Source organism: Erpetoichthys calabaricus, chromosome 9, assembly GCF_900747795.2.
Source record: "Erpetoichthys calabaricus chromosome 9, fErpCal1.3, whole genome shotgun sequence".
NCBI classification, from domain to species: Eukaryota; Metazoa; Chordata; class Cladistia; order Polypteriformes; family Polypteridae; genus Erpetoichthys; species Erpetoichthys calabaricus.
Genome location: NC_041402.2, coordinates 5690919 through 5710547, shown reverse-complemented (window position 1 = coordinate 5710547; position 19629 = coordinate 5690919). Strand labels below are relative to the sequence as shown.

At 39.9% G+C, this 19629-nt stretch overlaps 1 protein-coding gene across 2 annotated transcripts; it reads right to left on the bottom strand.

Moving 5' to 3' along the window:
• Positions 1–6871: 6871 nt before the first annotated feature.
• Positions 6872–19370, bottom strand: LOC114657149 (natterin-3-like). 2 transcript variants are annotated; one of them, XM_051931615.1, is made up of 3 exons: positions 19271–19370; positions 17223–17352; positions 6872–8032 (listed from the first exon to the last, which is right to left on the bottom strand). In XM_051931615.1, the coding sequence occupies exons 2-3, from the start codon at positions 17350–17352 to the stop codon at positions 6948–6950; spliced, it is 1215 nt and encodes a 404-aa protein (XP_051787575.1). In that variant the 5' UTR covers positions 19271–19370; the 3' UTR covers positions 6872–6947. The 2 variants fall into 2 exon arrangements, with proteins under 2 accessions (XP_051787575.1, XP_051787574.1); XM_051931614.1 differs by having other exon boundaries at positions 19337–19357.
• Positions 19371–19629: the final 259 nt, after the last annotated feature.

Below are 19629 nucleotides of genomic sequence, written 5' to 3'. Positions count from 1 at the left end.
ACGAGAAGGGGCACTGACTGTAAAAGTAGCTTCTTCTTTCTCTGCAGCATCAAACAGTCACCCAAAGGGAAGGCTTAGCCACACCCACAAAGCCCAGAAAAGGCTCCGCCCCTTACATTTCCAACGACACATAAACGGAGCTGTGCCTAGAAGGTGACTTCGCAATTTCATGGATACACGAGAAGCACGGAGCTCTGACATCTTTAAATTCCCACAATGAGATTGTTAATGTTTGCTGTGCAGACCCTTTCAGCCAGACATGGCATCCTTTGGGGTTTTGTTTTGTATTTAAATGTCTCGTTGTATTCCAGATTCCATGTAAAGATCCCTTTGAGGCTGCTCTTTGGCTATGGTGTATTATAGAATAAAAAAATGTTTTCTTGATAATAAAGTAAAATGTCAGATTTCCCCCAGTCTCACTTCTTTTCCTGTGATTTTTGACGGGTTTGAATTATCAGGTGACGTGCCTTGTGTGGTGTCCTGTTATATTAAAGCACCTTTTGAAGCTGCTTGGAATGAGGACCATTTGATAATAAAGTTGAATGACATTTTCAGAGACAGTCGTAATGTTGACACCTCACAAAAAAGAGACCCGGGTTCAAGTTTCTGGAGTCCCTGTGTTGTCCCATTGTCTGTGTAGCTCTCCTTCAGGTGCTTTGGTTTCTGTGCAAAGACTAAAGAGGCCGGTGATATGCATGTGTGTGTACGTGTGAGTGCGTGTGTGTGTGTGTGTGTGTGTGTGTGCGCACGTGTGTGTGTGGGTGTGTGCGTTTATGCATATATACTTGCGTGTGCATGTTTGCACATGTGTGTGTGTGCATGTGTGTCTATCTGTGTGCACATGTGTGTGTGAGTGTGTGTTTGTGGGTGTGCGTGTGCATGTGTGTGTGTACATTTGTGTGTGAGTGTGTGTGTGTTCCCCCTGTGATGACCTGTCCAGCGACTTCTCCTGCCTTGCTGGGTTGGGCTCCAGCTTCTCTGCTACCCTGTCCTGGATAAACAGGTTTGGAACATGGATGGATGGACATTGTCAGGATCAACCCAGTTTCAATTTTCCCATTTTTGTTGTTTTTGCTTACTAGTGTAAAATGTTTTGAATGAATTTGCAAAGTGTTTTTGACTATACTTGTAATCTGACATTTGTTCCCAGCTCATTACTAAGGGATTGATGAGATAAAAATTATTAAGAGCATTAGAAAATCAGGTGTGCGTCATACACGAGGAAATTTTTTTCTGTAATGTTTACTTCTGCTTGGGCTCGCTCACGCGTGCGCTCTCTCTCTCTTTCTCTCTCGCTCGCTCTCTCTCGCGTGCGCTCTCTCTCTCTTTCTCTCTCGCTCACTCACGCTCTTTCATCATGCAACAAAAACAGAAGTGCATTTTGTGGAAAACATGCCCTAAACACTTCCTATACCATCACAACGCGTGTCCTACACGGGGTAAATTTTTTAAAAAATTTTCTTTGTAAAAATTAGGGTGCACGTCTTACACGATGGTATGTGGTACACGAGTAAATACGGTATATATATATTCATATATACATATATATATATATATATATATATATATATATATATATATATATATATATATATATATATATATATATCCATCCATCCATTTTCCAATGGATGAATCTGAACACAGGGTCACAGGTTCTGCTGGAGCCAATCCCAGCCAACACAGGGCACAAGGCAGGAACCAATCCCGGGCAGTGTGCCAACCCACCGCAGGACACAGGGAGGACCCGGGAAGTGAAGCATATATAAATACAGTGGGACAAAAAGTATTTAGTCAGCCACCAATTATGAAAGTTCTGGGTGGAAACATCATGCTTTGGGGTTGTTTTTCTGCAAAGGGACCAGGACGACTGATCCATGTAAAGGAAAGAATGAATGGGGCCATGTATCGTCAGATTTTGAGTGAAAACCTCCTTCCATCAGCAAGGGCATTGAAGATGAAACGTGGCTGGGACTTTCAGCATGACAATGAAGCCAAACACACCGCCCGGGTAACAAAGGAGTGGCTTCATAAGAAGCATTTCAAGGTCCTGGAGTGGCCTAGCCAGTCTCCAGATCTCAACCCCATAGAAAATCTTTGGAGGGAGTTGAAAGTCCGTGTTGCCCAGTGACAGCCCCAAAACAGCACTGCTCTAGAGGTGATCTGCATGGAGGAATGGGCCAAAATACCAGCAACAGTGTGTGAAAACCTTGTGAAGACTTACAGAAAACGTTTGACCTCTGTCATTGCCAACAAAGGGTATATAACAAAGTATTGAGATGAACTTTTGTTACTGACCAAATTCTTTTTTTCCACCATAATTTGCAAATAAATTCTTTAAAAATCAGACAATGTGATTTTCTGGATTTTTATTTCTCATTTTGTCTCTCATGGTTGAGGTATACCTATGATGAAAATGACAAGCCTCTCTCATCTTTTTAAGTGGGAGAACTTGCACAATTGGTGGCTGACTAAATACTTTTTAGCCCCACTGTATATATATATATATATATATATATATATATATATATATATATATATATGAATGGAAGAGAAGGTCTGTGATACGGTTTGCATATTTGCAGTTGGAGATCCACATAGGGAGAAAAAACGAATCACGTATCATAAAATAGTTTTTATTCCTGAGCTTTCAACCCCTATCAGGGGTCTTCATCAGAGGATAATGCTTAGACTTACAAGAATCAAAGGCAATATATAGCAACACATTCAGTGGGGGGGGGGGGTTTGGGTGGGTGGAGGTGACTAAGTCAGTATGATCAAGTGGGGGGGGGGGGGTTGTACAGTTTAATTATTGTTTAATGCTAAAAACAAGAAATCGACAGCCGAAACATGAAACGCAGTTTATAGTATTCCATGCAATTCTTGCTCAGCGGTATACATAGGACAAACGTCAAAAAGAATCTCAACACGTGTACAGGAACATCGCAACGCCGTCAGAAGAAAGGACGCACTATCTTTGATATATGCACATACTAAATCAACAGGACACACATTCAACTGGGACAACGTAAAAGTAAAATTTAAGGCCAGTACTAAAAGTGCCAGAGAGTTGGCCGAGTATTGGCTATCAGATGAAAACGCCATCAACAGACACTTGGACATAAATCCAGCATATGCCAACTTAATAAGGACATGTACACAATAATTAAACTGTACAACCCCCCCCCCCCCTTGATCATACTGACTTAGTCACCTCCGCCCCCCCCCCCAACTGAATGTGTTGCTATAGATTGCCTTTGATTCTTGTAAGTCTAAGCATTATCCTCTGATGAAGACCCCTGACAGGGGTTGAAAGCTCAGGAATAAAACTATTTTATGATACATGATTCGTTTTTTCTCCCTTTGTGGATCTCCAACTGCAAATATATATATATATATATATATATATATATATATATATATATATATATATATATATATATATATAGTAATAATCAGACAGATTTGGGTTTTTTTGGGCCCCGTATACTGTAACAAAGGTCACCAGAATCTCAAAACAAAACAGAAAATTTCATCAGACAGATAGGGATGGTTGCATGGACATTATAAAGAGGTGGACCGGGAATTAGGGACGTGGAATGCTGGGAAGGCGTGGTGGTGGATGGGTAGTAGACGTCATCAACGGGGGACCAGAGGAGAGAAAGGAACCCGGAAGTGATGGCGCTTTGTTTATGTGGGATGGATCATGGCGGTGGAGCTTCGTCCTTTCTATGAGAAAAGAGAGAGAGAGGTTAGTACCCCACCTTTGTCCCCTGGCGCTAGATGTCGCAATGCGCATCAGGTCCTTCAGCTGCTCCCCATGTGCTCGTGCATGACTTTATATATATTTATATATATATATTGTGGAAAGCCAGCCCAAGGACACAGGCAAACAGACACCAGAATGTCCAAAACACACTCCTTTATTAATCCACAGCACCACAATGCCTTATTCTCCAACAACTGTCTCTTTCTCTCTATATGACCTCCACTCCCCTCCTCACAAGCTCCGTCTCCTTCCTCCCAACTCCGGCTCGCCTACTGGAGAGAGGCAACCCCTTTTATAATGACCCGGATGGGCTCCAGGTGCACCATCTGATGACACTTCCTGGTGTGGCGGAAGTGTCAAGAGAGCACCCGGAAGCACTCCAGGTGCCCCTGGGATTTCTTCCGGCAGCACTTCCTGGTGTGGTGGAAGTCCTGCCATCCAGGGTTCCATGGCAGTGGCCACATCCACCTACAGGGTTGAGCTTCACAGCTCCGTGACCCCCATGCAGTCCAGGGAGGCTGCCTTCCTGCGCTCCAGGGAAAGTATTGTCCCCTTTCCGGTCCCCTGCTTCTTCCGGCGTCCCGGTGGGGCTAGGTACCCGGGCATCTGTGACACTATATATATATATATATATATATATATATATATATATATATATATATATATATATATATATCTGCGGTGGGTTGGCACCCTGCCCGGAATTGGTTCCTACCTTGTGCCCAGTGTTGGCTGGGATTGGCTCCAGCAGACCCCCATGACCCTGTGTTCGGATTCAGCGGGTTGGAAAATGGGTGGATGGATGTATATATATATATATATATATATATATATATATATATATATATATATATATATATATATATATTATAATAGAAATATTATATATATATATATATATATATTTATATATATATATATATATATATATATATATATATATATATATAAAACAAGTTAATTTTTAGATACAGATACAGTGCCCACTAGGGGGCATTGCAGCACCTCAGGCACAACTCCACAGACACAGATTTTGGGTTCAATATTAACATGTTTTCATTTCATGAATCACCTTTAACAGACTTCCATTTCACACTCACAGCACAGCAAGATGATTGTCCCTCTTTCCTCCTCCACTCCACCCAGGCAAGTGTTGCCCATCTCCTCTCCTGACTCCAACTCCCCGGTTGATTTGGCTAATAAAGTCTAACTGCAGACCTCCAGAGCACTGCTCCATTGAGGAGGTCGTCTCTTTGATGTTACGTGATACTCCTTGTTACACTATGGTTAAGATTTGGGTTGTGGAAGGAGCCAAGTCAAGTAAGCCGAGCCAAGTGACAGAAACGTGCACTCCAATTGGCTGCCCAGCAGAGCCCCTGAATTGTGGAGGTCTGCAGCTGGAAGCTTCTCTGATGTGGAGGGCTTCCTTTTAAGCACTAATCCAGGAGTACTTCAGTTGCCAAGTGCTTGTTTCTGGAAAGAACTTCTGGGTGAGGCCGAACCGGAGACTTCACTTCCCAATAGATTCCCCCATGGAACCCAACAGGGCAGTCTTAATGGGACCACAATTTCCATGCTGCCCTGTGAGTGTCCATACGGTGGTTCAGTATAATATTAATGTATAATAATTAATCACATTTATATAGAGCTTTCTCACTACTCAAAGCACTTTCACAGGTGCCGTGTCAACCACCATCAATGTGTAGCGCCCACCTGGATGATACGATGGCAGCCATTATTGCTCCAGTAAACTCACCACACATTAATAATGTTAGGTGGTGAAGTGCTGAGAGAGAGAGAGAGACAAGAGGTGATTAGGGGGGCAGAATTGATGGGGCACTGATGGGCAATTTAGCCAGGACATTTAGATAAACCCCATTCTTTCTGAGAGATACCCAGAGATCATTAATGACCACAGATATTCAGAATGTCAGTTTTATGTCTCATCCAAAGGATGGCACCATTTTTACAGCACAGTGTCCCCATTACTGAACTGGGGGCATTGGGATCCTCAATCAGACCACATGGGTAAGTGCCCCCTGCTGGCCTCACCAACACCTTATCCAGAAGAAAACCCAAACTTTTTAATAAATGGTCTCTCATCCAAGTGCTGGCTGGACCCCTGAATATGCTTAGGTGACCTCTTTTGAAGTGCAGGTGGTATGGCTGTAAGAGATGCTGCCACCCAATGTATGGGGGAATGACCTGTGTGTGACGAGGCAGATCCCCCTTTTCCCATATATTTGGTCTCCAAACCAAGAAAGACACCATTGCTTATCCTGGTTCATCGGGATGTTTCATCCATTTTTTTTCTTCCTACAGACTGGCAAATCTGCTGGGTATGTGATTCCCAACCATGGCTGCTGGGATGCCAGTCCTTTCCCAATTTCCTTCTGTATCATTCATTATAGTTGCCTCCTGCTTAGATAAGGGTAAGGAGTCCATCCTGGCTTGAGCACAGTGTGTTCAAAGATTATACCATTTATCTGTATGCTGATTGATGAATACCAAATGCTTCTTGATTGTGTTATTCAAATAAGCCTGGTTTACTTAAAATGGCCACTTTGTTATACTCTCCAGTCTTGTGCTGATCTGATTACACGACAAGGATCCCTCTGGCTTGTTGTAATAAGGGACATCCAGCAGGTGGAGCTATTTGTAATGGTCATGTCGTGTCATTTTCTAACCTGCTCAATCCAGACCGGAGGTCTCACTTTTGGGAGTGGAACCTATCCCAGCTGGCATTGGGCATAATGCAGGCACAAACACGCACTTGGGGTTGCAAGTCTTTGGACCAGAGGGAGAAAATCGGAATACCCAGAGGAACCCCATGCAGACACGAGGAAAACATGCAAACTCCACACCGGGATGACCCGGGACATGAACTCTAGTCTCCATACTGCATGGCAGTGCTGCCGTGCCACCCTGTGCCCCTATGCCATAGTACCACCGTGCCACCTTATCTTTTCTTTATTTATAATACTAGTTTCCCTGATACCGTTTGATCCATCTTCCAAGGTTGTGACGCTGATTCTAGATGGCAGCATAATCTTCACTGCGCTATATCAAATACATTTACAGACAGTAGCAATAAACACAAACTTTTTAACTTTCACCATTTTATTTACTGACAATTGTTACTCAACAAAAGTTCAGAATTTAAAATTAGGCAGTCAAGTTATGCAGATGGACAAGGCTTGGCATCAGCGATGGGCTCGCAGCGCTCCACCACGGCCTTCAGCTCTCCGATCTGCACCCCGTCGTATTTGCCCACTATGGTGGTCCACTGAGTTTCGCCGTTTGAGTAAGTGCGGCTTAGTCTGGCGGTGAAGGGAATGTCGGCGGTGATCTTCTTGCCTTCCATCTTCACCGTGCAGGAGTGGTTAGGAGGCGCAACTACCTCGATGGAGACCGAGTGGCTTATGGACTCCACCTGCGTGGTGCCACGACTGAACGTGAACGTCTTCTCTTTGGTGAAGTCCACGGATGCGGTTCCAATCAAAGGGATCTTGGCACTGATGCTCGACGACACCCCACGCATGGTGGAACGGCCAATGTCCCAGGTTGTCTCCACCTCGCTCTTCTTCTCTAAATGGACCGTCTTCTTCACGGTTTGGCACTCGTTGTTGACTACCGTAGACAAGCGCATGGTTTCAGGGGGATAGTGAAAGAGCTTGATCTGATCGATGCCGTACTCGACATGAGAGATGTGCTGACTGTAGGATTCCCGGTTGATCGCGAGCACCTGGTAGCTCTTGTACCAGTACTCCTTACCCTCCCATGGCAAGAAGAAGGCTTCGTGGATTGGGACAACCTTTCCTAAACCGTACTTGTTCTTCCCCACGTAGATGCCAGCACCTCCACAGGTTTTGACACCCATCTCGGGAACGGACCCATACGATCCCGACAGCCACTCTACAAACTCAAAATTGTCCCGGTTAACCAGAACATCGAAGGTGGTCGTATAATACTCTTTATCAGCGTAAGGGTACAGACAGTATGGGCCTTTACTCGGGTGGTAGAAGCCGGCCTCGCAGTTGAATTTGCACACGTAGTCCGCACGGGAAGTGTAGCCGTTCCAGATGCCCACCGCTCCATTGGGAAGGGAACCGTTCCAGGGGAGCCACTGCAGGTTTACATTGTCACCAAACATCGACTGGGAGGGGGCCGAGTGCGGCTCAGTCGGGGTCTTCAACGCCTGCAGGCTGGAGGCGGGGGCCAGTGGGGGGACTACGTCCTGAAGGCTTGGGTTGAGGACCGAGTCTGTGGGAAACACAAACAGAGGAGAGAAGGTGGCCGACTATTAGTTAATTTATGAATTACAACCAATAAAGAGGACCAAGCGAAAAAAAAGACATAACTCGGACCTGATTAAAGGTGGCTAATTAATCAATTACTACTGATAACCTTAAAAATAAATAAAGGAAAAGACACAAAGGGGACAATAAAAAGAAATAATTGAGGATTAAAGATGGCTAATTATTAATTCATTAATCCCAACTAATAAAAATGTCTAAACGAAAAAACATAACGTGGACCTGAAGTAGGAATAATTGAGGAGTAAAGATGACGAATTATAATTTAATGAATGGATGAAGTAATACGAAATGACCTTATAAAAGAATAAATGAAAAGACACAAAATGGACATTAAAAGGAAAAACTGAGGATTAAAGATGGCTAATTATTACAACAACAACAACAACAACATTTATTTATATAGCACATTTTCATACAAAAAGTAGCTCAAAGTGCTTTACATAATGAAGAAAAGAAGAATAAAAGACAAATAAGAAATTAAAATAAGACAACCTTAGTTAACATAAGAAGGAGTAAGGTCCGATGGCCAGAGTGGACAGAAAAAACAAAAAAAAAACTCCAGAAGGCTGGAGAAAAAAATAAAATCTGTAGGGGTTCCAGGCCACGAGACCGCCCAGTCCCCTTTGGGCATTCTACCTAACATAAATGAAATAGTCCTCTTTGTAGTTAGGGTTCTCACGGAGTCACTTGATGCTGATGGTTATACAGACTTCTGGCTTTTAATCCATCCATCATTGTTGGAACATCATGGTGCTTTGGGTAGATGGTGGTGGCACAAGCCACCACCAATAGGACACCGGAAAAGGAAACAGAAGAGAGAGTAGGGGTTAGTACAGATTTTGAATGGTTATTATAATGAATTGGATATACAGAGTGTCAGGATTAAATTACAGTGAAGTTATGAGAAGGCCATGTTAAAGCAATGTGTTTTCAGTAGTTTTTTAAAGTGCTCCACTGTATTAGCCTGGCGAATTCCTACTGGCAGGCTATTCCAGATTTTAGGTGCATAACAGCAGAAGGCCGCCTCACCACTTCTTTTAAGTTTTGCTCTTGGAATTCTAAGGAGACACTCAGTTGAGGATCTGAGGTTGCGATTTGGAATATAAGGTGTCAGACATTCCGATATATAAGACGGGGCGAGATTATTTAAAGCTTTAAAAACCATAAGCAGAATTTTAAAGTCAATTCTGAATGACACAGGTAACCAGTGTAGTGACATCAAAACTGGAGAAATGTGTTCGGATTTTCTTTTCCTGGTAAGGATTCTAGCAGCTGCATTCTGCACTAACTGCAAACGATTGATGTCTTTTTTGGGTAGTCCTGAGAGGAGTGCATTACAGTAATCTAGTCGACTAAAGACAAACGCATGAACTAATTTCTCTGCATCTTTCGATGATATAAGAGGTCTAACTTTTGCTATGTTCCTTAGGTGAAAAAATGCTGTCCTAGTGATTTTATTAATATGCGATTTAAAATTCAGATTACAATCAACGGTTACCCCTAAGCTTTTTACCTCCGATTTGACTTTTAATCCTAATGCATCCAGTTTATTTCTAATAGCCTCACTGTATCCATTATTGCCAATCACTAAGATTTCGGTTTTTTCTTTATTTAATTTGAGAAAGTTACTATTCATCCATTCTGAGATACAGGTTAGACATTGTGTTAGCGAATCAAGAGATTTAGGGTCATCAGGTGCTATTGATACATACAGCTGTGTGTCATCAGCATAGCTGTGGTAGCTCACGTTATGTCCCGAGATAATCTGACCTAATGGAAGCATGTAGATTGAGAAGAGCAGCGGACCCAGGATAGAGCCTTGTGGAACACCATATAGAATATCATGTGTCTTTGAGTTATAATTACCACAACTAACAAAGAATTTTCTCCCTGCCAGGTAGGATTCAAACCAGTTTAAGACACTGCCAGAGAGGCCCACCCATTGACTAAGGCGATTCTTAAGAATATTATGATCAATAGTGTCAAATGCGGCACTCAAATCTAAGAGGATGAGAACAGATAAATGGCCTCTGTCTGCATTTACCCGCAAGTCATTTACTACTTTAACGAGTGCAGTTTCTGTGCTGTGATTTGTTCTAAAACCTGACTGAAATTTATCAAGAATAGCATGTTTATTGAGGTGCTCATTTAACTGCATAATGGCTGCCTTCTCTAGAATTTTACTTAAGAAAGGCAGGTTAGAGATGGGTCTATAATTTTCAAGAGAAGAGGGGTCGAGATTATTTTTCTTAAGTAGGGGTTTAACTACCGCAGTCTTAAGACAGTCTGGGAAGACCCCCGTATCTAATGACGAATTTACTATGTCAAGAACATTATCAATAAGCACACCCGATACTTCTTTGAAAAAATTTGTTGGTATTGGGTCAAGGGCACAGGTGGATGGTTTCATTTGAGAAATTATTTTATGCAAATCAGGTAAATCTATCCTAGTGAAAGACTCTAATTTATTTATTATGGAGTACTGGGGTTTCGGGGGATCCTTAGTGTTGGGGAGATATACTATGTTATTTCTAATATCATTAATTTTTTGATTGAAAAATACAGCGATAGCCTCACAGGTTTTACTGGAAGTACTTAGGAGGCATTCCTTTGAGTTACCTGGGTTTAACAGATGATCAATTGTCGAAAATAAGACTCTGGGATTACTAGCATTGTTATTTATAAGCTTAGAGAAATAGCAGCGCCTCTCAAGACGGACTGTGTTATTGTATTCTGTTATTTTAACTTTTAATATCTCATAGTCAATAGTTAGTTTAGTCTTCCTCCATTTACGCTCAGCTCTACGGCATGTTCTCTTTAAATCAGACACTCTTTGGGTCTTCCAAGGTATAACAATGCTAGAAGATTTTTTAACTGTCTTTTCAGGTGCAACTATGTCAACAGCAGCCCTCACTTTAGTATTAAATCTTTCCACCTTACTATTTACATTCTCCTCGCTATTATAGTTGGCACTATAAACGGACTGATTGGTTAGAATGTTTGTAAGTTTTAAAGTTGCTGATGAGTCAAAGAAGCGTTTTTTAACAATATGCTTCTCATGAGTGTTTTCTATCATTATTTCTATATTAAAAAGTAGAAGAAAATGGTCTGAAAGACCCGTATCAATGACCTGCTTTATATCAACTTTTAGTCCTTTAGTAATTACTAAGTCTAACGTATGACCTGCTTTATGTGTAGGCTGATTAACGAGCTGTCTCAAATCAAAAGAGTCCAGGAGGTTCATAAATTCTTTTACTTTTTGGTCACATTGATTATCTACATGAAAATTAAAGTCGCCGACTATTAATTCATTAATCACAACTAATAAAAATGTCTAAACAAAAAAACACAATGCGGACCTGAAAGAGGAATAATTGAGGAATAAATATAGCTAATCAATCAATTAGTATTAATAACCTTACAAAAAAAGTAAAAGACACAAAACTGAAAATAAAAAGGAATAATTGAGGATTAAAGATGGCTAACTAACTAGTTAATTAATTAATCACTACTGATAAAAATAATTAAATGAAAAAACCGCAGACCAGAAAGAGGAATAATTTGGGATAAAAGATAATTAATCAATTACTTCTGATAACCTTAAAAAAGACTAAAGGAAAAGACACAAAGGGGACATTAAAAAAGAATAACTGGGGTTTAAAAATGGCTAATTAATTTATTAATTAATACTGATAAAGATGGATAAAGATGACTAAACAAAAAATATAAAGCAGACGAAGTAGGAATAACTGAGGAGTAAAGACGGCTAATTATTATTTAATGAATGAATGAATTAATAATGAATAACCTTATAAAAGAGTAAATGAAAAGACACAAAACGGACGTTAAAAAGGAATAATGGAGATTTAAACATAGTTAATTATTAATTAATCATTACTGATAAAAATGACAACGAAAAAATATAACAAGGAATAAAGATGGCTAATGAATGAATGAATGTATGTATTTATTTATTTAATAACTACTGATAAAAATGACTAAATGAAAAAACAAGCCATGGATCTGAAAGAGGAATAATTAAAAATTAAAGACGATTAATTAATCAATTACTTCTTATAACCTTAAAAAGACTAAACGAAAAGACACACGGCTGACATTGAAAAGGAAAAATTGGGGCTTAAAGATGGCTAATTAATTTATAATTTATTGATTAATTAATACTGATAAAGATAACTAAGGGCGACTAAAAAACATAAAGGGGACATGAAGGGGTAATACCTGAGGAGTAACGATTGCTAAGTATTAATGAAGGAATGAATGAATAAATGAATACTAAATAACCTTAAAAAAATGAATAAATAAAAAAACACAAAATTAACATTAAATGGAATTCCTGAGGATTAAGGATGGCTAATTAATTAATTAATCACTGCTGATAAAAATGAATGAAAAAATAACGTGGAACTGAAAGAGGAACAATAATAATAAATCCATCCATCCATTATCCAACCCGCCAGATCCTAACACAGGGTCACGGGGGTCTGCTGGAGCCAATCCCAGCCAACGCAGGGCTGTTCCTGCCTTGCGCCCTGTGCTGGCTGGGATTGGCTTCAGCAGACCCCCATGACCCTGTGTTAGGATCTGGCGGGTTGGAGAAAGACAGACTGACTGACTGACTGAAAAGACACACAGCAGAAATTAAAAAGGAACAATCGAGAATTAACGATGGCTAATTATTCACTAATTATTATTGATAAAGATGACTAAACGAAAAAACGAAAGTGGATCTGAAAGAGGCATACCGAAGATTAACGATGGCTAATTAACTCTTTAATTAATAACCTTAAAAAAAGAATAAATGAAAAGATAAGAAAATGGACATTAAAAAGGAATCATGGAGAATTTCATGAATTAACTAATCTTGAGGACGTTAAGGAGGACTGACTTAATGATTACGTAAAATGAGCATGATCTAAATACTAAGGATCCGCTTAAAGATTAAAGGTGTTTAAATGAAAGAATGTAACTAAATTTAAATTTAATTAAAAACATTTAATGGCTAATTAAGCTTACTTCATTTAATTAAAGGCATTTATGTCACATTAAAAAACAAATATGCAGCTTACTATTAATGACTAATGACTGATGATTTTAAAGAGTACTAATTTGATAAACGAATCACTGCTGATTACCTTAACAATTATTATGGTGTTTAAATCCAATGACATTTGATGTAAAATCTTTAATAGCTTATTAAATTCAATTAAACTGAAAAAAACTGTTAATGTAATCGTATGGAGTTCAGGCTCCACTACAGAACCGACCAGATACTGAATTACTAATCACTACTTACAGTAAAGAGGACTAATTTAATGACTTAATTACTGCCGAACACCTTAAAAGAGCCCACATTGCAAAGCTTAATTACTGTTGATTAATTAGGGATGACCAATGTACTGATTCGACACTAGCTTAGTACTTAATTACAAAATGCTAAATACTTTAAAGTGTACTAATTCAATACTTAATAATTAGAGTCTCTTAAACATTACTAATTTGAACATTTAATAATTGCTATTTAATTAAAGATGACCGAGTTACTTGTAAAACGCCTTAAAAATTAAAGATATTTAAATGAAAGAATGGATAATTAAATTGCGCTTGATTATATACAATGACTGATTTTACTTTATTAAATTTACTTCAGTCGATTAAATTAATTTATATCATCTTAAAGAGTAAATATTATACTAGGGACCAACTTGATATTAATGACTAATTACTCATTACCTCCAGGATACTAACCTGAAAAATTAATTATTACTGACTACCTTAATGATTGGTAATTTAATTGTTTAATTACTAAAGATTACCTTAAAGGTGACTAATTTAATTGATTTAGTATGGCTAATCTTAAAGATATTTAAATCGAAGAATTAAGTAATATTAAATTAAATCTAATTTAAAATTTTTACAGACTTATTAAAATTTTGCAAGGTGTTTAAATGATCTGAATGATTGCCAGAAACTTTAATACTTAAATGCTAAGTACTGCTTAGAAAAGAATACAGTGGACCCTTGACTTACGAACTCAATTCGTTCGCGAGGGCTGGTTGTAACTCAAGTTGGTTGTAAGTCAAGACTGTTTTTCCCATAAGAAATAATGGAAATACCCATAATGCGTTCCGAACCTCCCACTGCAACACTTACTTAACCCTTTCATAATAAAAAAAGGGTTGTATAATGTGCATAATTTACCAAAACACCAATAATTTGTCTAATGTACTAACCAAAAAGTAATAAAAAGTGCCTAGCCTACCAGAAACAACAATTTCATACTGTACTCACCATTTAATTTGATATCTTTGGGCTGCAGGAAGGGAGGAGGATGATAATGAAACTGAAGGCTTTTTAAAGGCTTTCTTTAACTTGCGCTCAGGCATTTGCAATCATTTCAATAGCTTCTTTTGCGTTAATTTTAATCTCTTCCTGCCTACAAGTTATTCTGACAAGATTTCTCAGCATTTCCTTGCGATGATACAAGGAACTGTTTCTGAACTCTTCTAAACCCCCCCACTCCCCACTCAATGGGAACGACATGCTGAAGTGCGTCCTGAAGCGCGATTGCCGCGACTGTGGAAGCTTGCTTGTCCATTGCCGGGCAGGGATATCACATGCATATCACCCATCGATATCTTTTCTGTTTGCTTTGGCTGAGAGACTCAGCACAGCTTTAAGCTGGCTTTTGCCCCAGCAACAGATAAACAGTCTTCCATACAGAGTTTGGACTTTGGCATGTCTTCTAGTTGGGGGAGGTCCCAAGAGAGTTTACAAACCTGACATTTTATTGAATGAGTGCCCCATTAATAGGAATGTTTCTGTTTGTTTACAATCGCGCAAGCGGATACACGTGACTGCATTCAGGTCGTAACGCAAGATGTTGGTCGTAAATCAAAATAAAAATTTTGGTCGTAAATCAAGTTGTTCGCATGTCAAGCCGGTCGTATATCAAGGGTCGACTGTACTAATTTGATTATTAAATTACTACACATTACCTTAAAAGTACCCCTCTGGATATTTAATTACTGATTAATGAAAAATTGACTAATGAGCCTCTAAAGGGTCATGAAAAAAATGCAATCTCATTTCTCCTGCACGTGACAAAGTTTCGCCTGCGCACGAAATCTTTTTTTTGCGCGCTCATGAGATCTTTCTCGCGTGCACGCCTTCAATGTCGCCTTAACCCTTTCGGTGAAACGAGCCTCTGGAGCTGCCAATTCGTTTCAAATGACGTTCTGAAATGACGTACCGATGCCGGGTTGCAAGCACAAAAACAACACCTGTATGGGAAAGACCCCGCTTAAAATATTGGTCTAAAATTCCATGTCAGCTTTCCAATGTACAACACAGTTGAACAGTTAAAGTTACGGAAGAAAAACCGAAAATCTAGGGAGCTCCTAATTAGGAAACCTGTATCCCAGAAACACTAGCGGGTGGACGCGCAAAAAAAGATCTCGCGAGTATCAGATAGCTTCACGTGCGCACAAAAAAAAAACCTTTAGTGTCTCTGTATATTAAAAACATTTAATATCTATTTAAATACATTAACGTTATCTTAAAGAATGATAATCTATACTAGTATAGATTACTAGTCATTTTTAATGTCCATTACAGTACACTATAGTTATATAGTTTCTGATTATCTTAAAGAGTAGTAATCGATATGTTAAATTACCGCAGATAAAGGCGACACATTTAATTACTTAATTATTTCTCATCCATTCAAAAATGAAGGATTAAAGATTTTGAAATTAAAGAATTAAATAACATTTTATAGAATTAAAGACTAAAGCTACCATGAAAATGATGAATGCAGTAGTTAAGTAGTTTGCATATCTTTAAAATGAAATATGAATTCCATTAAGCTGCATGCTGTCCAGGGCCGCTTTCCTTCTCGGGCACCTGCGCTGCCCGGGTTGGCTCTGCCACCTGTGATTTTTGAGAACGGCTGACTGACTAATTCAGGATGTTTTTAGGTAACCCTAAAGAATAAAGAGCAGCTTAAAATGTACTGATGTAACTACTACTGAGTAAGTTAAAATCTTCAACGTAACATTAATTTTATTAAGTTAAAGATGTTGAAGATTAAAGACTAACTTAAAGATTACTAATATAATAATTAACTACTACTCAATGCCTTAATATTGAATAACCTCAAATGAAACCTTAATTATCCATCCATCCATCCAGTTTCCAACCCGCTGAATCCGAACACAGGGTAACGGGGGTCTGCTGGAGCCAATCCCAGCCAAAACAGGGCACAAGGCAGGAACCAATCCTGGGCAGGGTGCCAACCCACCGCAGCATATTAAAATCACCTTAAAAATTAAAGAATAAGTTAACGATTACAATTATAATACTACACTACTCCTCAGTACCTTAATATTTAAGATCTTTAAATTAAATATTTTATTTGAATTGTTAAGCATTGCCTTAAATATTAAAGACCCCCTTAGAGACCACTAAATAAATACCTAATGATTACTGCCAAGATTATAACACAATTATTTAATAACTGCTGATTACCTTAACAGTTAAAGACCTTCAAGTTAAATTCCATCCATCCATCCATCCATCCATCCATTGTCCAACCCGCTGAATCCGAACACAGGGTCACAGGGGTCTGCTGGAGCCAATCCCAGCCAACACAGGGCAGAAGGCAGGAACCAATCCCAGGCAGGGTGCCAACCCACCGCAGGACACACACAAACACACCAAGCACACACTAGGGCCAATTTAGAATCACCAATCCACGAGGCGAACCCGGGTCCCCAGGTCTCCCAGCTGCGAGGCAGCAGTGCTACCCACTGTGCCACCGTGCCGCCCCAAGTTAAATTTAATTTAATAATAAAATCTTTAAGGATTCTGAATTTAAGACCAAAGATTACCAAACATCCTGAGAATTTCCTTTAAATTTCATTCATGTCTGCATATTGGAAATGTCCATTCAGCTGCTTAATGCAGTCGAGGGCCACTGCAGGACCAGAGCCCATCCTGGTTGTCTCGTATTTCTCAAACGTTTTTAGTTATGATAAGTGGACCTGCTGGGCTGTGCAGAAGCCACAGAGCCCCTCTTAGCCCCCCTCTCACATCGGTCTGGTGGTCTCACCTACCTGGGATGCCATTTTTTGGCGCCTGAACGATCTCCTTCAGATTTGTCGGAAGAGAAGCGGGTGAAGCGGAGTTCATGCAAACTTCCTGCAGCAGCAGGAAGGCAAAAATGGTCAGTGCTGTCGTCTTCATCTGCAAGAAAGACAATGGAAACCTTCATGGTGAAAGTGCACTAGATGGTCCAGCAGGACTCACTCACTGTCGCTCCACCTGTCTGATTTAGAGACCACCTTTGCACTCTAATGTGGGCAATAGGAATAGGTGACATGTAGGGAGCCACACTGTGAGGGTCTATTTCATTGCTTATTCACACACACACAAACACACACACACACATATTCACATTCACACCTGGTTGAATAGAAAGTCATCAGTAAACACGCTATGGGTGGACACCTGAGACTCCACACAAGACCCCCATTAGCTCCATACTATAACATACACTCTGGAGACGTCTTCTATGAAATGAAGTGCTGTTTGGTTTACAGGGTTAGGCAGCACATTCTGGTTGTGGCTCTCTCACACACACACACACACACACATTTTCAAACTGTAGTGAGCACTTGATGGTTTTGTATGCAGGATGGACTTGTCATTTAGTTCCTTTTGGAGAAAGGGACACAATATAAACACCCTAAAACAAGAATGGGGGCAAGGGGGCATGAAATGAATTGAATATGCAAATTACTACTCAATGACCACAGCTTGGGTGGCACGGTGACACAGTGGATAGCGTTGCTGCCTCACAGTAAGCAGACCCGGGTTCACGTCCTGCACCTTCCCTGCCTGGAGTTTGCGTGTTCTCCCCGTGTCTACGTGGGTTTCCACCAGCAGTCCAAAGACAAGCAGGTTATGTGGATTGGCATTCCTAAATTGGCTAAGTGTGTGATTGGTGTGTGTGTGTGTGTGTGTGTGTGTTTGCCTCTGATGAACCTGCATTTGTTCTCTAGCTAGCTGGAATGGGCTCCAGGAGACCCTCATTGATCCCAGTTCAGGACTAAATGGATTAGAAAATGACTGACTCCAGTTTGACTTATGAAATACTAAGACCCCGGAGTACGTCAGTATCCATATCAGTGTCAGTCCAAAAGCAACACCTCAGCTGTACAGATAGAAGAGACGATGTCAGGAATAACGACGTGTGTACCGGATGTGTGATTTCTCATATCAGTGTGGAGTATTTCTAACAACAACATTTTGTCATTATTAGGCAAATTAGCCCACGTGTATTTAATTTTTTTATATTAAATATATATAAATTATATATTATATACATATTAAATATACTGTATATATTTATATTATGTTTTATATTTCTTCATGGATATCTGACAACGTGATGTTACACTCTGCAAGACTTGCAAGACTTGCAACACCTGCAGACTTTATGGGGAGGACATCCATTATTAACATATCTTGGTAAATTCTAGCAATTATTAATAGTGGAGAAAAATCCCACCGCTGACACCATGCGACCGCGAGCAGGTCACTTGAACTACCTGCACTCCAATTGGAAAACCAAAAAAGGAAACACAACCAATTGTATCTCAGAAATTTGAATGTCACTTTGGTTAAAGACATCAAAGAAATAATTAAATTTGAATGGAAAACAGCATAAGAGTCCGGGTGAGGCATGGATTCCTGTCTTAAACACAATGACAGTGCATCGCAGAGTCAGTGAAATTCCCACACCAGCTAATTTTCACAGCTCACTACTTTAATAATAAGCACAACAAGGGATTCAAACAGATTTATCACGTGCTCTGATGTTTATCTTATTTTAATTCATGCTAATGTGTCACTTCACAGCAGGCGTTTTCTGTCCTCACTCCCATGTCCCATGGATGCTATTTATCCATTTCTGCAGGCTATGATTCACATTTCTTACTTTCACTTGTACAATGCAACAAGTCTCAATATTTCCCTTTACCAAATATATTAACTGCATAGATCCATTTGGAGTTAAGATATCAAAGATTGAGAGAAAGCCCATCTCAGAAGCAGTTGCCCACCCAACACAGAAACACCAAAACAACCAAACGTCAGTTACCTTTCACTAGTCCAGGACTTCACAGATGATTTCAAATGTTCCAGTAGTTTATATATCGTTAATTACTGTCATAAATCACACGTGACCGTGATGGGGACTGGAAGGTGTGTGTGCCGAGTAACACCGCAGCAGGGACGGCTGATTCAGCAGCTCTGGAGCAGATGGCCTTGTCACGTGAAATCTGCACAGAATGACAGCCAAAGCTGAAAATCACAAGAGCTGTCGTTTACGGGGTCTGAGGCATCAGATAAGCACGATGAAGATGAGGATAATTAATAACTCAGAACGGCAGTCCATAAAGTCATTAAGAAGAGGAAAGGTTAGAAAAACAATGTCTTGGCCTTAAATATATGGGTTTC